General features: G+C 46.4%; 1 protein-coding gene across 3 annotated transcripts in view; it reads right to left on the bottom strand.

Moving 5' to 3' along the window:
* Window positions 1-20,000, bottom strand: part of ptpro (protein tyrosine phosphatase receptor type O) — a 33,408-nt gene that overhangs the window by 6,188 nt on the left and 7,220 nt on the right. The window contains exons 2-19 of one of the 3 annotated variants that reach the window (XM_083527793.1): window positions 13,364-13,672; window positions 13,111-13,266; window positions 12,461-12,613; window positions 11,846-12,376; window positions 11,613-11,774; window positions 11,324-11,520; window positions 10,518-10,638; window positions 10,251-10,444; window positions 8,807-8,918; window positions 8,561-8,724; window positions 8,221-8,341; window positions 7,547-7,680; window positions 6,604-6,742; window positions 6,286-6,406; window positions 4,866-4,934; window positions 2,930-3,013; window positions 1,459-1,494; window positions 916-997 (exon numbers count right to left, since the gene is read on the bottom strand). In XM_083527793.1, the coding sequence (XP_083383919.1) occupies window positions 916-997; window positions 1,459-1,494; window positions 2,930-3,013; window positions 4,866-4,934; window positions 6,286-6,406; window positions 6,604-6,742; window positions 7,547-7,680; window positions 8,221-8,341; window positions 8,561-8,724; window positions 8,807-8,918; window positions 10,251-10,444; window positions 10,518-10,638; window positions 11,324-11,520; window positions 11,613-11,774; window positions 11,846-12,376; window positions 12,461-12,613; window positions 13,111-13,266; window positions 13,364-13,595 (2,808 nt within the window). In that variant the 5' untranslated portion in view covers window positions 13,596-13,672. The remainder of the gene's footprint in view (window positions 1-915; window positions 998-1,458; window positions 1,495-2,929; window positions 3,014-4,865; window positions 4,935-6,285; window positions 6,407-6,603; window positions 6,743-7,546; window positions 7,681-8,220; window positions 8,342-8,560; window positions 8,725-8,806; window positions 8,919-10,250; window positions 10,445-10,517; window positions 10,639-11,323; window positions 11,521-11,612; window positions 11,775-11,845; window positions 12,377-12,460; window positions 12,614-13,110; window positions 13,267-13,363; window positions 13,673-20,000) is intronic. The other 2 variants (XM_083527791.1, XM_083527792.1) reach the window with 2 other exon arrangements.

Below are 20,000 nucleotides of genomic sequence, written 5' to 3' on the forward strand. Positions count from 1 at the left end.
AGAGAGAGAGAGACACCATGAGGTCTTTTATGTGTGGCCAAAAATATTGGGACACCTGACCCCCCCCCCCCCCCCCCCCCGTTTGTGGTTCTTCTTCAAACTGTCACACACGTGAACATTATAGGAGAACCCACACCTGCTCCATGGAGATATGGGATGGAGTTTTTTAAGATCTCCTGCTGTACAGCTTAAAACCATACCGAAGCCCTTTCTGGTTGATCCGCACCCCAGATCTTCACACCTCACCTTGGAACGTCTTCACAGAAAAGTGGAGGTTGATTTCGTGGCGTCGCTGCCCCTCCCCCAGACGTGAAAAAAAAAACAGTTCCCGAATTTGTAAACGAGCGCGTGCTTCTCGTACGCGACGTGATGAGCGTTTTATTGCGTTTGCTGGAACTCGGCTTCTCCCCGAACTGAAATAAGATCTCGTCTCGCGTCTCGGCTTTCGACTCCAGCGTCTGTCCGGCTGCGTGGGTCACGTGACCACTGTCCAGCTTCTTCTCAGGAGAAAAACCACTCCTGCGATTTTTTGCACCAAACAAGAAACGAGAACGTTTCACCCTCCACGGACCCATAACTACCCCCTCACAGACTATCTCCCCGCCACCCCCATGACCCATAACTACCCCCTCACAGACTACCCCCCCCCCACCACCGACCAATAAATACCCCCCCCTCCCACACCAACCCATAGCTACCCCCTCACAGACTACCCCCCCCACCACCGACCAATAACTACCCCCCCCCACACCAACCCATAGCTACCCCCTCACACACTACCTCCCCCCACCACCGACCTATAACTACCCCCTCACCGACTGCCCCCCCCCATAACTACCCCCTCACAGACTTGCCCCCGTAAACCCCATCAACCCCCCCCCAACGAAAAAAAGGAAGGTGGAGATGTTTCCTTACTTCAAACTGCAGGGAGAACTTGTAGGCAGAGTCTTTGCTCATGTCCTTGATGTAGGCCTCGAAATCATCCAACTGCACTGGGCTACACACACACACACACACACACACACACACACACACACACACACACACACACACACACACACACACACACACACACACACACACACCAAGATTATTCACATGTCAGAGCAAACACTCTATTTCATATTAAATATTAAAAAATTTTCACAGGTTACCTTATTATAACATGCACTCACTCTCACACACACACACACACACACACACACACATACACACACATACACACACATACACACACCCCCCAAGATTATTCACGTGTCACAGCAAACACACTGTTCGTGTCATATTCAAAATTATTTAGAGGTCACATTATTATAACATGCACTCACTCACTCACACACACACACACACACACACACACACACACACACACACACACACACACATACACACACACACACACACACACACACACACACACACACACACACACACACACACACACACACACACACTTACCTTGTTAGCTTCCTTTTCTTCAGAGCAGTTTTACTCCTACAGGGACAAAAAAAAGTCCAGGACACTTTACTCAACTGTACATTACATCATCATCATCATCATCATCATCATCATCATCAGATCTTCATCCATCTACCAGTTGCAGGTAAGCATGCATCCCTTGTTCCAAGCTCATACTCATTCCATTCACACACACACACACACACACACACACACACACACACACACACACACACACACACACACACACACACACACACACACTTCAACCCCGAATGCAAACACATGCAAAACTCTTCAACGTCCTGAAACCTCCCACTACATCCATCTATCATCTGCTGCTAGTACGGTTTAGTCACATGGTGTGGGCTCATGGAAAACGCACGCTAACGGTTAGTTTCATGCCGTGTGTGTGTGTGTGTGTGTGTGTGTGTGTGTGTGTTTGGGTTTGAATCTTCAGGCCTTCGTGCTGTGAGACGCAACCATAGACAGATCTGTTCTCCACGACCGCTACCTTCATGTTCTGTTCATCTGAACACCTCGGGTGTGTGATGCGAGTGCAAGGAGAACAATGGCTGCCTTTTGATAGTGGGCCGAAAGTATGTGCACCCCTGACCACCACACCCAATATAACTAAGTGCACCCCTCACATTTCAGCCGCCTTTTTAGTATCTTCTCAAGGGACACGACTATAAAAATCAAACGTGGATATAGAGGAGAAAGTATCGAGATTCAGGAGAAAATGAGCGATGAGGTGAAGGATGAAGAGGAGAACAAGGAGAAAGTGAGAGAATAGAAGGAGGAGGGAGAGGAGGTGAAGAAAAGGAATAAGAAGGAGAAAGTGAAAGCGGGAGAGAGGGGTATGGAGGAATAGACGGAGGAAGATAAGGGGAGGAAGAGGAGAATGAGGAGAATGTAAGAGAGGGAGAGAAGAAGATGAAGGAGAAGAAGTAAAAATAAGAAGGAGAAAAAAGCAGGAGGAAGATGAGGAGAAGGATGAGGAGGAGGAAAAGGAGAAAGTGAGAGATGAGGAGGAGAAGAAAAGGAATAATATGGAGAAAGTGAGAGCGGGAGAGAAGGATATGGAGGAGAAGACGGAGGAAGATAAGGGGAAGAAGGAGGAGAAGGATGAGGAGGAGAAGAAGAGAAGAAGCAAACGGAGAAAGTGAGAGAGGAAGAGAAGGAGCGGAAAGACTTTGCAAAAGATTTTCATCAGTACCGGAAACACAGAAAGGAAAACGTCTGGAGCGAGACGTCTTACACGCGCATACACGTGCCTGCTACTCGTGTGTCCACGTACTTTTGGCCTAGAAAGAACATGAAGGTCACGTGTGGAGATTAGCGCAGGACTGGATGAGTGCAATGTTCTGCAGATGTCTCTATGGTTGTGCAGCTTTTGTTTTTGTTTTTTGTTTCTTCTCACGCATGCCTCCTCCGTGATGCAGCGTCTGGCCGTCTGGACTTTACTTACCATGGATTAATATAAAAAGCCAAAAGATAGTCAGTCCAAAGGCAGGATGGCAGAAGAGTAAGGAAGGCAAAGAGGCTCCTTCGCCTGAAGGGGGGGTCAAAGAAAGAAAAAACAGACAAACACAAAAAAGAGCACAAAAAAACAAAAAAAAAAAAGGTTGGGGACAAAACATGGTGCTTCATTAGTAATAGTGACAGACAGTGATGACTGAGACGTACTTCATTAGTGCTTCGTACAGGGTTAATTAATGCCTCATGCAGTCCACAGTGTCATTATCGTTTATGAGAGCGATATGAGTGCAGGAAAGCAGCGTATTATAATCAAATATAATCTATAAATCTTTATCTATATACACATCCTGGACACGCTTTTGCTGTGGGCTACTCGGGGCCACGCTGCAGTACCTCAGAACATCAAGAACATCAACGGTCACTGGAGCAGCAGACAAGTCAAGGACATTTACAGAAATATTGTACAAGACACATTTCAGTACGATGGGAATGGAGGGGTTTCTTTACAGGGTTTCTGCAGGGTTCGTCGGGAAAACACACGCGAATACGGCGAATACGTTTTAATAACAGAAAGCTGATTGGCTGTTGCGTGTCGGTCTCATTCGAACTGAATCGTTAGACGACATTAGAGGCAGGGTTACATGTTAAGACCTTTTATTATATTCAGTTATTGAAGACTTCGAAAGCCGAAAACTTTCGCCTTTTAAATTGTGGACTTTAAGACCCTGCGGAAACCCTGATTTCAATTTTTTTTTTCTTATTTTGAAATGACGATTTCGCCAAAATCTGCTTCAACTGACTGCCTTTAAGCTGTTATATTAATCTCATGTGTATGGCATGGAATACACTCTACTTACAGCATATGTGTGTGTGTGTGTGTGTGTGTGTGTGTGTGTGTGTGTGTGTGTGTGTGTGTGTGATCACTGAAAATGTTTAAAATTCTTCCGCATTGGACATGTCGTACATTTAGTGAGTTTTCATTGTGAAACCATGATTTACGTCTTAATCCGATACCTGGTTCCTTTACTGATTGGCCTAAAAACCCAGGGGTTTTCACCGTGTTCCCTTACAGGACGTTAAAGCTCATTCTAAGGCTTCTCAACTCTGCCAACGTGAGCAGTGCACTGGTGCGTTCGAAGCCTCGATCATGAAATAAATGATCCGCGAATATCATCAATCCATGTCCGATAAAACATATCGCGTGTTTGATCTGAGAATTGATACCGTTTTAAGAAAATATTGTCTTATCGTTTTTTTTTATTGCCACGTCTCAAAAAGGTTAAAACAGAGCCATGTTTATCACTGTGTAGGATCACGTCTTCCGTCTGCTTATGTTTTGGTGGAGGAATGTTGTCCCTGATGTGTCTGATACAGGCTTCTAGCTGCTTAACAGTTCTGGGTTTTCTTTGTTGCGTTTTTCCTTTCGTGATGGGAGCATTTGTTGCTCTAAAACCCGTATAAACCAGGAAGCCTTTCCAGATGTGCCAGCTGCCCGTTCCTCAGGCATGAACGCACTCATACGGCTTCATTTCAACCACATGGATTTTTTACAGACTTTTCAAACTTAAATGTTATTTTTTGTTTTATTGTAAATAAAATAGTGATTATTTATTAGATTTGCAAATCGTTGCATTCTGTTTTTATTTACATTTGAGTCCCACATTTTTAGGAAATGGGGTTGTACGAGACCCAAACCAGAACCTGCATACTAATGAGTATGGGAATTTAAAGATCTTGAGTGCTCTGCTACATTGAACACGTTTTGAAGGTCTCCTCACCTCACCTACACCAGGACCTGACTTTACTAACAGCGTTGTATGTGATTGAGCTGAATGATGTGTGACACTCGTGAAGGTGCACAATGTGTGTGTGTGTGTGTGTGTGATGTACTGAGAATTCTTCCGAAAGTGCCTCAGAATTCCTACCAGTTGTAAGGGAGTTTCCCATCCCGCTCGAAGGAGGCGAAGTTGATGAAGGTTTCTGCTCCACACTCCCTGAAACGAGATGAAACCACAAACACAACAATCAGCGGTCAATCAAAACAATTACACTACAGTCATTCCAGAGCTTCATATGGTACCGAGTGTACTGATAGACAAACAAACAGAACCGGAGAGACAAATAGATAGATAGACAGAAAGGAAAAAAGGACAAATAGACCAACAGACAGACAGACAGATAGATAGACAGAAGGACAAATAGACAGACAGACAGACAGACAGACAGACAGACAGACAGACAGACAGACAGACAGACAGATAGATAGAAGGACAAATATAGATAGATAGAAGGACAAATAGACAAACAGAAAGATAGACAGAAAGATAAATAGCCAGCCAGCCAGCCAGCCAGCCAGCCAGATAGATAGATAGATAGATAGATAGATAGATAGATAGATAGATAGATAGATAGATAGATAGATAGATAGATAGATAGATAGATAGATAGATGTAATGCTGTACAGGCAGATAGATAAATAGACAGACAGACAGACAGACAGACAGACAGACAGACAGACAGACAGACAGACAGACAGACAGATAGATAGATAGATGGATGTAATGCTGTACAGGCAGATAGATAAATAGACAGACAGACAGACAGACAGACAGACAGACAGACAGACAGACAGACAGACAGATAGACAGACAGACAGATAGATAGATAGATAGATAGATAGATAGATAGATAGATAGATAGAATGCTGTACAGGCAGACAGACAGACAGACAGACAGACAGACAGACAGACAGACAGACAGACAGATAGATAGATGTAATGCTGTACAGGCAGATAGATAAATAGACAGACAGACAGACAGACAGACAGACAGACAGACAGACAGACAGACAGACAGACAGACAGACAGACAGATAGATAGATAGATAGATAGATAGATAGATAGATAGATAGATAGATAGATAGATAGATAGATAGATAGATAGATAGATAGATAGATAGATGTAATGCTGTACAGGCAGATAGATAAACAGACAGACAGACACAGACAGACAGACAGACAGACAGACAGACAGACAGACAGACAGACAGACAGACAGACAGACAGACAGACAGACAGATAGATAGATAGATAGATAGATAGATAGATAGATAGATAGATAGATAGATAGATAGATAGAATGCTGTACAGGCAGATAGACAGACAGACAGACAGACAGACAGACAGACAGACAGACAGACAGACAGACAGACAGACAGACAGACAGACAGACAGACAGACAGACAGACAGATAGATAGATAGATAGATAGATAGATAGATAGATAGATAGATAGATAGATAGATAGATAGATGTAATGCTGTACAGGTAGAGGTGAAGTTCTCACCTGGTCATCTGCATGTGTTTCTTTCGCAGCACCAGTAGAAAAAGGACGAGGAGACTGATGAGCAGCACACTGAGCACCGCCAGCGCAGAGATAGCAGCTACACTGGGGTTCATCTCCTGAGCTGCACACACACACACACACACACACACACACACACACACACACACACACACACACACACACACACACATTTCCAGTTCACTGCTGAATATAAGCCATCACTATTATAAATGATCATTTTTAATTTAGTATGAGTGAAACCTGAAACCTGTGGAGGAAAAGGAAAAGGAGAAAAAGCTGGAGATAAGGAGGAGTTACCCAGAGTGCTGATGGTGATGTACGCAGGTTCACTGGGTGTGCTATAGCTGTAACTGGTCACGCTGCAGTTGTAGGAGCTGGAGGCCTGCAGGTTGTTCACGGTCATCACGTGGGAGTTTGCAGTCTGGGGCTCAGATGTCTGTACACAACACGTAAACACACACTGTTTGGAAATACGTAGAAACCGAGACAAGAACTCGAGTGTCCTGCACAGACCCTGTACCTCCTCAACCCCAATTAACACCTTAGGGAAGAAATTGACGGACCCCCAGACCACCTTTGGTCCTCCCCAACATCAGTGTCTGACCTCACTAATGCTCATGAAGGTGATCACTGATCCCTGCAGCCAAAAAAATAAATAGATGAAGCTCGTTAGAACGGGGGAAGGAGGAATTAAGCGTGAAACGTGAACGCCGACGCTGTCAGACGGAGTCGGATGAGACGGCGAGAGATGCGGCTGACGAGCGCGGCCACGGGAGTCGCCCACGGCGTGATGAGAGACGGGGTAAAGGCTCGAGCAGATGGCGCGCTGCTCATGATGACGCGCGAGAGCCGGAGTCATCGCTGCTCACTGCCAAGGACCTCCGCCTGCCGCCGGGGGTGAGTCATTCCCACAATACAGGAGTCAAATAACCCCCATGACCCCTTATATTATATTTGTGTATGTAAATGATACAGTTTCTGTCAATTTCCCCAAATTTCTATTTCGTTTTTCCGTTAATTCCTATGGAAATTTACCAGAAATTTTCCCGCCCCTTAGCAACCCTAAACGTAGTCCAAATCCCACCCTGATCTCACGTTTCACGCCCCGTAAACATGTATAACTTCACGCATCTACAAATCACAACCCCATTGTCCTGTTTGTGAATAAGTTCACATGACCTCCTCGATCCTGTTGAAAATAATGTAAATAAAAAATAAATAAAAAACAGACGACTTTGACCTTGAGCTTTGTGACGGGCCTGAGTTGTCTGCAGACGACCTGGTAGAAGTCGACCACGCCCTCCTCGGCCCACAGCAACGTGACGGAGGAGTGGGTCACGTTGATCGCGTACAGGGACTTGGGAGGCGCTGGATCTGTTCGGAAGACAAAAAAGATGTGTGAGAGACTAAAACATTCTCCGCTTCCTCGCAGGTTCTATAGACACGCACAATACCGGCAAAAGTTTGTGGACACCGTGCATTTATGTGCTTTGTATAAAACATCATGTTTCACGTTGAATTCCCATTTGCTTTTTTTTTTTTATTTTATTATTGTGTTTAGAGCTCTGTAGCTGGAGATCTTCCACCCCAACTTATACACCATATCTTCTTCGGAGCTCGGACACAGGAGCGCGATCACGCTGGGGCAGTTTCGGATCTTCTAGTTGAAGTGGAGACTTTCTATACAATCTCGAGGGACCCATCCCCCCAAACCCCACCAAGTATCCCAATACTTTTGGCCGAAAAATTTATGTTCTAAGAGAATTGGGGTTTTTTTGGCTTTCGTACGAATTACGCTCAGGACTACACGTGTCTACACAACGTGACACGGGACATCGGAGGAAACGATGCGCTTATTCGGGACCCAAAAACAATTCATATAAAAATGAACAATTGCGGAGCTCGGACACTCACCCAGCTTCAGGATGTGTGGCACCGAGGTGTTGCGGCTGCGTTCCGTACACGCCGTCACCGTCACATTGTAGATGTCTCCGGGAGGGAGCGCGAGCGCGGCCTTCATCACGTTACGCGTGACCTGCGGGGGAAGGGGGGGGGCTGGCGGGTTAAATTGCTTTTTTGTGGATTACGAATGTCTGCGTGGAAATACGATGTGGCCAAAAGTATTCTGACTTTCCCATGTGCCGTATGTGCTTCTTCCCTGAACATGTTCCCACAAACTTGGGAAGCCTTGAGAGGAGCATCAAGCGCACTCAATATGGAACAGAACGAGAAATGTTATGGTCAAGAAGCTTACGTCCGTGGAGAAGCGTCTCCTCGAGCCTTTCTTTCCTTCAGCCAGCACCTGCCAGTGCAGCATCCGGGAGTGGGAGAGGTCGGTGAAGAGGTCGCCGTAGGTCCAGCGCACGTACAGCGCGCCGTGTGAGTAATCCACCGAGGAGATGTGCGGTGCCTCTGGAGCTGTGAAGCAGCCTCGGGTTAACCACTAGGAAACTGTTATGTTTTTTTCTTTTCTTTTTAGAGCATCGCATAATTGACCCACCAGTAACGAAGCTCACGGTGGATCCGTCGCAGCAGCTGAGAGGAGGATCGCCCCAGGTCACCATGGTCACCCGGAAGTTATAGTACCATGCAGGTAACAGATCAGTCACTCTCTGTTGGGAGGAAGAAATGTAGGTGAAGGTGCATTACCTAGATTTAGATTTTCACTCGTTCCATTCAGTTTTAAATATAACCCTAGACTAAAAGGAACGAGCGAAGGCCGCCTGTAAGAACATGTGCAAGCGTCTCCCTGAGTCTTCATGAGGGAGAAACACCCAAAAGGAAACCAGTTCTCATCCTCAATACTGGATTTTCATTCATTTCATTTCCATCAGCTTTTCACTAATGATCTGGCAACTGTAGTCCTAATGATCATAATTATCCATATCCGTCTTTATGGTTCTCGAGTGGAACTATCTCTAGTAATCTCGTGTATCTTTCAGCAGTTCACGTAGAGAACATCCTCAGGAGTAGCGATGAGAAGATCTCAAAAAGAATATCAAAAAGAATTAGCTGGATTTTTTTTAACTGCTCCTGGCTAAATACGAAGCCTGGGAAGATATTCCACTAGATATAGCCATGAAGTTTGCAACTCAAGAACTTTTGAGGGTTTTTTTTAGTCTGTTATGCAATTGTTCAGGACCACAGTTTCCATAAACAGTTCTGCATTTCAGCACTGAACAGCACCTCTACAATGACGGAACTGTAATGAATGGATCTTCGGTTTTGAGGATGAGGATGGGTTCACTTTTGGTGCCTGGTTCCTCTTAAGATCTCTTCTGGATGGCATCTCAGGGAAAGGCACTACAGTATATAGGCAATAAACTTATACATTCTTTTATACATCTTTTATCTTTGAAAGGCTGCTTTGAGACATCGTCCATTTTTAGACGTGCTCTACAGATAAAACTGAATCGAATTGTATAGCCAGGTGTCCTTATACTTTTACACATAGTCAACGTTTCATACAAGTTTCAAGATTCAGAGAGAAGAAGGGAACTCTGGCATTGTCTGTATCTTATTTTTGCCCTCTGTCCTCACCTTGCGTTACTGCACTACCATGTCCCTCCTTTAATAGCCAACTTGAGGCCTAGAAACGCTTTGGCGCTCCCCGACTTCCAAATGTGCACGAGAGCAATTCGGCACACGCAGCCTGCAATTAAGCTCTGAGTGTAATAATTACAGGCGGAAGATTGCATGCTGGGATACGCGCACAATAACACAAGAGATGACTCAAGAGGGTGTTCATCTGAGCGACGGTCGAAAGTGTTTTGGTTTCTCCTGGATGACTTTGATCGAGCGGATAAATATTATTAATCGGGGGATCGGACGTTTTTTTTTTTTTTTTGGAAGTTATTTACCTGCTCTCTCAAATTCTAATAAACATTGTTTTTCGAGAAATGCCTCGATCTAGAGTGTAGATTCTAAATTGGACGAGATTTTACCACAGAGGCGATGACGGAGGCGGTGGCGGCGATCTCGTAGTACGTGGTCCACTGGGCGGTCTGCGTGGCCGAGTTGAAGAAAAAGGTCTGCAGGACGTATTTGCGGAAGGCCACGTTGTATGGCCTCTGCCAGCTCAGGATGACCGCCGTGGGGCTCAGAGGGTACACCACCAGGTCCCGCACTCCCGTCGGTTCTGCCCAACATCAAAGTCAATACCCACGCACAGACACAAAGGATCGGGATGATCTCGAAGGTGTGGTACGTACCGATATCGATAATGACGGGTTCGGAGGGGGGGCTGATCAGGGGTCCGTTAGTGTGATAGACCACCACTCTGTACTGAGCGCCAGGGGTGAGGTTAGTGAGGATGTCACTGGTGGTGTTTTCCTGTAAAACAATTCAATGGTGAGGATTCAGACGAATCAGGAACTAAACTGACTCCAAGTCTCTAAAATCTCATCGTGTGATACCTCGGGGCAGTAGTGATAGTTTAGTGCCTCGGGGCAGTAGTGATAGTTTAGTACCTCGGGGCAGTAGAGATAGTTTAGTGCCTCGGGCAGAAGTGATAGTTTAAAGCCTCGGGCAGTAGTGATAGTTTAAAGCCTCGGGCAGTAGTGATAGTTTAATACCTCGGGGCAGTAGAGATAGTTTAGTGCCTCGGGGCAGTAGTGATAGTTTAGTACCTCGGGGCAGTAGAGATAGTTTAGTGCCTCGGGCAGTAGTGATAGTTTAATACCTCGGGGCAGTAGAGATAGTTTAGTGCCTCGGGCAGTAGTGATAGTTTAATACCTCGGGGCAGTAGAGATAGTTTAGTACCTCGGGCAGTAGTGATAGTTTAATACCTCGGGGCAGTAGTGATAGTTTAGTACCTCGGGGGGAATAGTGATAGTTTAGTACCTCGGGGGGAATAGTGATAATTTAGTGCCTCAGGGCAGTGGCGATAGTTGAGTACCTCGGGGCAGTGGCGATAGTTTAGTACCTCGGGGCAGTAGTGATAGTGACAGTGTGGTACCTAGGGGCAGTAGTAACATTGGGGGTTGTAGTAGGGGTAGCAGCAGTGACAGTGTGCTACCTCGGAGCAGTAGGTGATCTCCATGCGCTGGATGGGGTTGGGCTTGAGGCAGGTTAGAGACACCACGGAGACGAGGCTGCTGTTGTGGCTCTGCGCAGATGGAGCCCAGGACACTGAGGCCGTGCTCTTCCCCAGCATTTTCACACTCACCTCCTGGGGGCGCTCTCTGGGCTGCTCCAGGAACTCGCCTGTCGGACCTGGAGTGTACGTACGCACACACACACACACGTAATGATTATAGAAATACAGTGCTGCGTTAAGGTAAAAGTGTTGCGTATGGAATACACACTGAGGTAGAAGGTGAATCCTGGATGTGGTGCGCTCTCTCGGGGCTCACACTCCCCTGCAGAGCTGACGCTCGTCACCAGGACGCGGTACGTCCCGGGTTCCGACAGCTCGGCCAAGAACTCGTGCGTGTTCTCGTCCACGTTCACCGTTTCACTCACGTCGCCTGCAACAGACACGTCATGAGATGCGTAAAATATCTGCAAAACAAAAGAGAGGTTTTCTCGCGGGTCTCACCGTCCCGATAGATGTAGACGTTAAAGCCGTCCGTCGTGCTCGGTGGCAGAGGAGGTAACCAGCGAAGCTCCAGGAGAACCGAAGGCGGTTTCTTTGAGCCGTCAGTGGGCTCGGGGTTGAGCTCCATGGCGGAGCCGAGCTCTTTTTCCGAGTCGTCATACTCCGGAGGCGCTCCGTTCACAAACTCGTACTCGCCTCCGGTGGGGGAGGGGCGTCCCGTCGGCCAATAGGAGGCGGTGGAGTTGTCACGCTCGGCCGCGTCGCTGGTGTTAACGAGGATGCTCCGTTCCGTCGGTGTGAGAGTGGACGTCAGCGAGGCGTTGATGTCTGGGCTCTCGGAGGTAGCAAGAGGACTAACAGTCTGCGACTTCTGCTCGAGTTCCTGTTTGTCTGCGAGTTCGGGGTCCTCCCCCGTTACGGGGACGTCGCGCGCCTTCCGGGGCAGACGGGTGTCGTGCCAGTTAGGGGCAGGCAGGGCTTTTCCGCCGAGGTGGACGATCTTGAGAGAGACGTTGAGTGGAGGATGGGGGACTAGACAAGAAAGGACAAATGGAGGATAAATAAAGCAGGACGGATTCTCTTATTGATTGAATGGTGGTAAAAAGCGAGACGCACCTGTCCTGTGGCGGTGCGGCTCGTGGATCACGGCGCTCTTTTGGATCAAGGTGCTTTTGTTGACCGTGGCTTCTGAGATGAGCTGGAAAGTGATGTTGCTGTAACACGTCCCGGGCAGCCAGTGCTTAAAAACCGTTTTGCCTTTCTGGAAATCTGAACCAAGAAAATCATGAAAAGATACAGACAACTCGATGTTTATCAACGGTATCAAGACACCTGACTTATTCATCTGCAAACTCCTTTTGGATTTGCTAGCATGGAATTTTTCCGTTGCTCGAACTAGACCTACGAATGCCCTTGTGGCTGATTAGGGATTTGCATCTTCATAACTGACGCCAATACGATTCGTTTGAAATCTGGAAGTATAGTCAACTATACGATACATTACCGATCCGCATGAAGCAGCGAACGATACGATACGGCCCCCCCGGTTGTTTCTGCAGGAAGACGCAGCCCTACCTCTGCCATGTTAATCTGTACTGTATGTGATTCTCATGTCGCACCTAAATTGACGCATCACATCGTTAAAATTGGAATCTAAAAATCTCAACAAATCCTAGAGGAACATCTTGTCAGAAGAGTGGAGATTATAAATAGGACCTTGTAGTTCTTAAACTCGCTTGTAATATATATAATGGTGCGTGTCTGACCTTTGTAGAGCATGAATCGCTGCTCGGTTCCTTCGGAGTAGCTGATGTTTACGCGGCTGAAGCTGTTCCTCTGGGGCGAACGCAGCTCGAACACCACGCCGGTCTCGGGAGCAGGCTGGTAGTCTGAAATCTGCACGCTCTCCAGCGGGAGAGGCTCTGCCGAGAACAAAGAGGAAATGTTTTTCGCGATCGAAATGCACACACAGCGAATCTTGAGATTTTTTTTTAACCGGGATCCTGAGAGGTTTCTTACTCATGAGCAGAGTCACAGTCCTGAGCGGTTTGGACCAGGTGGAGCCATTGGCTAGGAGAAGGCTGATGGTGTAGCAGAGCCCATGGTAGGTGGGGTAATAGTGAAGGACGGCAGGAGGCGGCTGGCCCTCGCTGGAGCTCTGGAAGGGCAGGATGTGGGTACGAGGCTCTCCAGATATCTTGGCAGCGTACCGGGTGATGTTCTCCCTTAGATCCGAGGGTTCCAGAGTCATCACGATGCCATCATCCTCCTGTAACGTCACGTCGAATGATACGGCGGTCTGAAATCACACACAAATCAGTTACATTACTGCTGAGACGGTTAAGGGTTAAGAGTCTTTCTCAAAAACACAGCCAATGGCAGCTATACGGTGCTGACGCACACACACACACACACACACACACACACACACACACACACACACACACACACACACACACACACATCATGCCTCCCCCCACTGAAAGCAAAGAAGCAGGAAATCCAACAGGAGAAAAGTAGCATGAAAGGGACGAGCAGTGGTAAGCAGAAGGTTCCCATGGCGACCAGAGCTACACTCTTTTTTTTTCCTTCTTTCTTACAAAGAGATCTTGGCCTCCTGTGGGATGTAAAAAGTGAAAACCCTGTGGGAGATTTATAGTGTGAACACAAGAACCGACAGACAAATATGTATAGACAAACAGCCAACCAGCCAGACAGACTGACTGATAGACAGACAGACAAATAAACAGACAGACAGACAGACAGACAGACAGACAGACAGACAGGTGAAGTATATGTAGAAGGAGATAGTGTGTAAAATCAGTGTAAATACAGTGTGATATCCTTCAGCAGGAGCTCTGAGGCTGAGGGCTACGACCATAAACTGCACTTTAAACACAGTCTTCATTCCGCCAGGGACGGGCTCCGAAGAGTCCCTTATGATGATGTCGTTATTTCCAAGGGAAAATCGAAGCTTGTCGTCGCACCAGATTCGTGTGTGTGTGTGTTGGATTAAACGAAGCTAATGTAATAATGTGTGTGTTCAGGAGGATTGCGTGTCGGGTACAGTGGATCTTTGGAAAAAGACAGGTGGAGATGAGGGGAAAAAAAGGAAAAGTTGAGAAGAGACTGGGTGATGTTTAGAAGAGAAGATGTGGATCTTCTACTCTAACCCATATGTTCATGTAGCTGGATCTGTGCATTGTCATGCTGAAGCTGGTTTTGGGTCTCCTGGTTTAAGTTAAGGGGAAATTTCATGGTCCTGCACCCAAAGACATTGTATACATCCTCCAACTTTGAGGAAACATTTATGAGGATGAACCACATATGGCACATGGGAAAAGGTGGGTGTACCAATTCTTTTGGGACGGGCAGTGTGGTTTTACAGTTCACTGTAGACACGTATCGGTGACGATGGCGGAGAGACTTGTGTGCAGAGAATGACGAGTTGCAGGAAGCCTTAGGAACAAAGTCTGATTCATCTGAATGATCAGCGAAACGCTCGTCTCCGTGGCAACAAGACATTGAGCGGAATTGGAACTGTGAAAGATTGAGCTTTAAGGAGAGCGTTGCATGCTCTTCGCGTGCTCTCGGTCAGCCTGATGACGTTCGCCACCTACAATGAGTTTTCCAACAAACCAGAGGTGTTGAGTGCTGGTTGGCTGCTTTTCCTTCACTCTTCGATCTAACTCATCTCAACAGGATTGGGGTGAGTGTGGAGGTCATCTCATGCAGCGAGCCATCATTCTCCTTGTCCTGTTGGATAACAAATGATGGTCCCACTAAGTGATGATGCTACGAGTGCTGTGGAAGCCACGCTGTTTCAGTGTGACGTCAATTTTGACTAAATCGCCAAGTGATACGAGCAAAGCACCTCCACACCATCACGCCATCACACCTCCTCCATCACGCTTCACAGTAGGAACCACACATTCAGCATCTGTAGATTTTAACTGTACGTCTAACAAAGACACAAATTTGGATTTATCAAACCAAAAGACATTTTTCCACTAATCTAATGTCCCTTACATGTCCTTCTTAGCCCAAGCCCGATGTTTTTCTGAAGTAATCTTTTCTTTCCCACAATGCGACCATGAAGGCCTGACTCCCACGGTCTCCTCTGAACAGTGGATGTAGGAATATGTCTGCCACTTAAACTCAGAGAAGCACTGCTGTAAATCGGTTTGTAATTTGAATAAAATTTTCTCCTGCAGCAGAGGTAGCTCTTGGCATTTCTTTCCTGGGAAAATCTTAATGAGAGCCTGTTTCCTCAAAGCGTTTGATGGTTCTAGAGACTGTACTTGAAGAGCCACTGAAAAGTTCTTTAGATGCTTCGGATTGACCGACCTTCATTTCTTAAAGTAATGAGAGATGGTTTATCTTTACTGTGTTTCTTGCTGTAATATGGATTTGTACAGTAGTTGTAGTAGCACTAAGAGGACTATTGACTCTGTATTCACATATCTGAAGTCGCATGAGAGTGGCAATTCGTTTAAGAACCACCTCAACCCCCCGTTTATCCTGAAAAGAAAAGGTCAACCTCCTGCCCTTTCGGTTCGCCCTCCTTTCAAATACCACCTATGTGAAAGCTGGTCACGTCTCCACCACCCACCAAAAAAACCCAACAACAAACAAACACAAAAAAACACCCTTCTCACTAAACCCTGTCCTTATAAATCCCAAACCCAAACCGTGCTCACCACGAGCCACATGATCATCGTCCATAAGCATGCAGTGAGACCAGTCTGATGGATATCACCGGTTTTATATTGTTCTTGTCCGACATTGTGACACTGCTGCACATTTCTTCAGGACAGCATGTTCAGAAGCCGTGCGAGAGATAAGCTGCTCTTTCATTAACTCAAACGGTCAGGATGTTTCCAGCTCACGGCCCCCGGCAGGAGGTTCGGGGGAAAAAAAAAGAAACGTACCATTGAGCTGTCAGAGTGGCGTTTAAAGCGACAGCGTGTCCCCTCGAAGGTGAGATGATACGGCAAGGTGGAAAATAAACCAGGTTCAAGACACTGAGAGGGGAACGGAAAGGCTGGGTGGGATCTTATAAGATGTTGGTCCGATGTAAAGCTTTAAAAAGGTGTGAGCTTTGAACGTCACCTTATACCGTGATCACGGAGTGCTGCTTCATCGGGGTTGCAGCATACGTCGCAGAAAAACGATTTAGCGCCCGTCATCGGGTCCTGATAAAGAGGAACACGACCGAAGAGGATGGAGCTCGGGGGGAAACCAGGCTTCATCCAGCTGTTCCTCAGGTTGATGTATTTCAGATGTCAGTCAGAAGAACAAATCAGCAATGAAAGCTTCTCCAGGCCTAGGAAACAACATGCTCCTGTGACAATAACCCTCAAGGTTTAGAGTGTAGGGGCAAAAGTGTTGGCACCCCCTATATTCCATATGCAGTTTTCGGGTGCTTTTCTCTGCTTCTATTTGCACTTTTATTTTCTATCTTTTAGCATTGGAGCAGCAAGAAAAAGAAAGATCGCCTGGAAGAGGGCGTCTAAAACCAACCGGCGGAGATTTCAGCGATAGGCTTTTCCCCCTACGCTACGGAGTTCAAATGTACTTACTATGAATAACTCCATACACACTTTACAACAATCCGGATTCGTCTAGAGTTTGTGTAGCCTTTGTTTTATAAAAAATATATTTTTACAAATTCTTAATTTTAGATTTTAGAGAACAGAACATTTTTAGATACTCAGTAACCCCCCCTCAGGCCCCCCCCCAAACAACACCAACACCCATCAAATTCCATACTTTTTCACACTGTTCCAAAATGCATAGGAACTCTGCTCTTTACAACCGCGGTGAGCAGAAAAGCATCTCGTCACAGGCACAAAACAACTATCTTTGAGCTAAAGATCAAGACCACATCAGGTTCCTCTTCTGTCAGCCGACACTCAGGCCCAGACCTCCACCAGCAGGGTTTGGTTTCATTATTCAAACCTTCTTCCTGCATTAATGGAGACGTCTGTCAGCTCCATAAAAAGCATGGACAGGCCCTGGAGAAGCCCAGGATTTAAGAGCAGTGTGTGTGTGTGTGTGTGTGTGTGTGTGTGTGTGTGTGTGTGTGTGTGTGGAGAAGGACGCTGAAGGATCAGTTCAGTGGAAAGAGCTCTGTGTTATTACGAGTTTCTTGGCCGTACTCGTGTGAGCAGAATAATACGTTCGGCTCACCGGAGCCACTCGATAATGAAACGTGCACGTGATCAGCTGACAGGAAGTGTGTGGTGTGAGCTGCTCTGGAAGCTGTAACTGGAAGAACGTCTTCTAAGATGTTTGTGATCACATGGGCAAGTTGAGGAGCACTGTGTAGGAACACTGTCAGAAACAAAACCAATACACTCACACCACAGAGCAGTGAGGAATGTGTGTCACACACACACACACACACACACACACACACACACACACACACTGGTGGTATGCTGAGGGGTGAAGGAGGAACCTGACCCCAGAAAGTAGCATGAATGCAGGGTCACTCACACAAAGAAAGGGAGAGGGGGATAGAGAGAGTGGGGGAGGGAGAGAGAGAAAAAGAGAGAGAAATAGATAGATAGATAGATAGATAGATAGATAGATAGATAGATAGATAGATAGATAGATAGATAGATAGATAGATAGATAGATAGATAGATATTGTGATTGAGATTGTGTGTGTATGGAGTAATAATCCTAACTGTACGATGGTATCATCTTCCTTCCTCCCTCCATTCCTCCGTCTCTCCATCCCTCCATCCTCTCCACATGTTTATGGGATCATTAACACGCTCAGTTCCAAACGCTCCGTTCTGCTACATCACACAGCATTCGGGGGACATTTCTTTTCTAACAAATGCGTCACGCTGATATGATAGACGCGCGTGTGTGTGTGTGTGTGTGTGTGTGTGTGAAGGCGTTCATGTGTGATGTTTTATCAGTGAGAGGGGAGGAGGTGGTGGGCAGCACTGGGCCCTGGGCTCCTCCGGCATTTAATTAAAAGCAAACACAGAGGAATGTGAACATGAGTAACCAACCCCCCAACACACACACACACACACACACACACACTCACCCAGGAAAAGAAAAACAAAGGGCCCTAGCTGGAAGTAGCACGCCGGCCGCCCACTCTCCCCGAATGAATGAAAGGCTGCTACAAAAATATATATATATTTTTTTTTTTGCTGACTCATCACTCCTCCCTTAATCAGACCCTGGAGAAGGAGCAGGAGGATCTTAGCAGGAGGAGCTTAGCAGGAGGAGCTTAGCAAAAGGAGCTTAGCAGGAGTTCTTCCTCGGCCGCATGATGGCAACCGTTAAATGTGTGATTGGAGGAATCCTGACTCGGCATTCTTTTCTATATAGATATATATTTTTTTTTATCAAATCACGGAGCTGCAAAAGAACGTCCTGCTTTCTTCACCTGGAACTGAGCCGACTGTCTCCTGAAGGCTTCAAAAAATACAAATGTAATCTCTTTAAGCTGTTTTTTTTTTTTTGTTCGTACACCAGATGTCTACGCGTCCCAGACATCTGTCTCGGAGCTCCCCAGTCGCCAATTGAACGAGCCTCGTTTGCTGCACCAGCAGCAGAGACCAATGAGGCGTACAGACACAATGGACTCGCTGGCAGCCTCACGGTGCTTCTCTTTAGGGCCTCTGTGCTCCAGCGCAGGCCTCGTATTCACCACCACGCGGGCCACAATGTCCCCACTCTGACTCAATGGCCCTTCTGTGCTCGATGAAGGCACGACGAGGAACCCAAGTTCACGCCATTTTTTCCCCCTCTGTAGGCTTTATCTCGTGCAGGTTTTGGTTGTTCCCGTGTGTGGTTTTTCTCCGAACTGTTTTGAACCAGGAGACCCAAAACCTGTTCCAGCATGACAATGCACAAAGGCTCCATAAGGTTGGAGTGGAAGATCTTCGGTGGCCCGTTATAACTATATAAACCCGCTACCTGAGTTCACTAACGAGCTACAAATCTCCACAAAATTCAGGAGAACATCTTCCCAGAAGAGTGGAGTTCCACGAACTTTCGTCTGTGTACTGTATGATTAATTATAACAAAAATGTCATGGACTGTGCTGGAGCAGCGTTAATTATATATATATACAAACAGGGGTATGGGTAAAGGAGATCAAACCAGGAGATCAAACCAGAAGATCTCGGGCGTCTGTGATATGGCATGCGGGGCACGGAGAGCTCAGGCCTGCCGCTTCGCTCTGCCGAGAATTAATCAGCGAGACAGGCTGCGCTCCCAACATCATAATATTTTAAGCCGCATCAAATCCGCTTCCTCTTTTCTTCTCTCTTCAGCCAGAAAGAGCTTCGACGGTGGAACCGAGGAACCACAGACTAACAGCTGAGATTCGCACATGTACTCAAACCCAAATAAAATCGACTCAATCAGACACACATAAGACAATAACATTCCAACCGAATATACACTAAACCCTGAATATTCCTGATCGTGCCACAGAGACATGGTAAAGAATTTACACTACAAGATATTAAAGAAATCAAACTATGAAATATTTAGGAGAAAATTTCAACTATGGCATGTTAAAGAATTTGAACTGAGATATTAAAAAGGACCTACGCTGAAATATTCATTCATTTAAAACTATATCAAAGAATTTACACTGAGACTATTAAATCATCTA

The sequence above is a fragment of the Silurus aristotelis genome (assembly GCF_946808225.1).
Source record: "Silurus aristotelis genome assembly, chromosome: 24".
Taxonomy (NCBI): Eukaryota; Metazoa; Chordata; class Actinopteri; order Siluriformes; family Siluridae; genus Silurus; species Silurus aristotelis.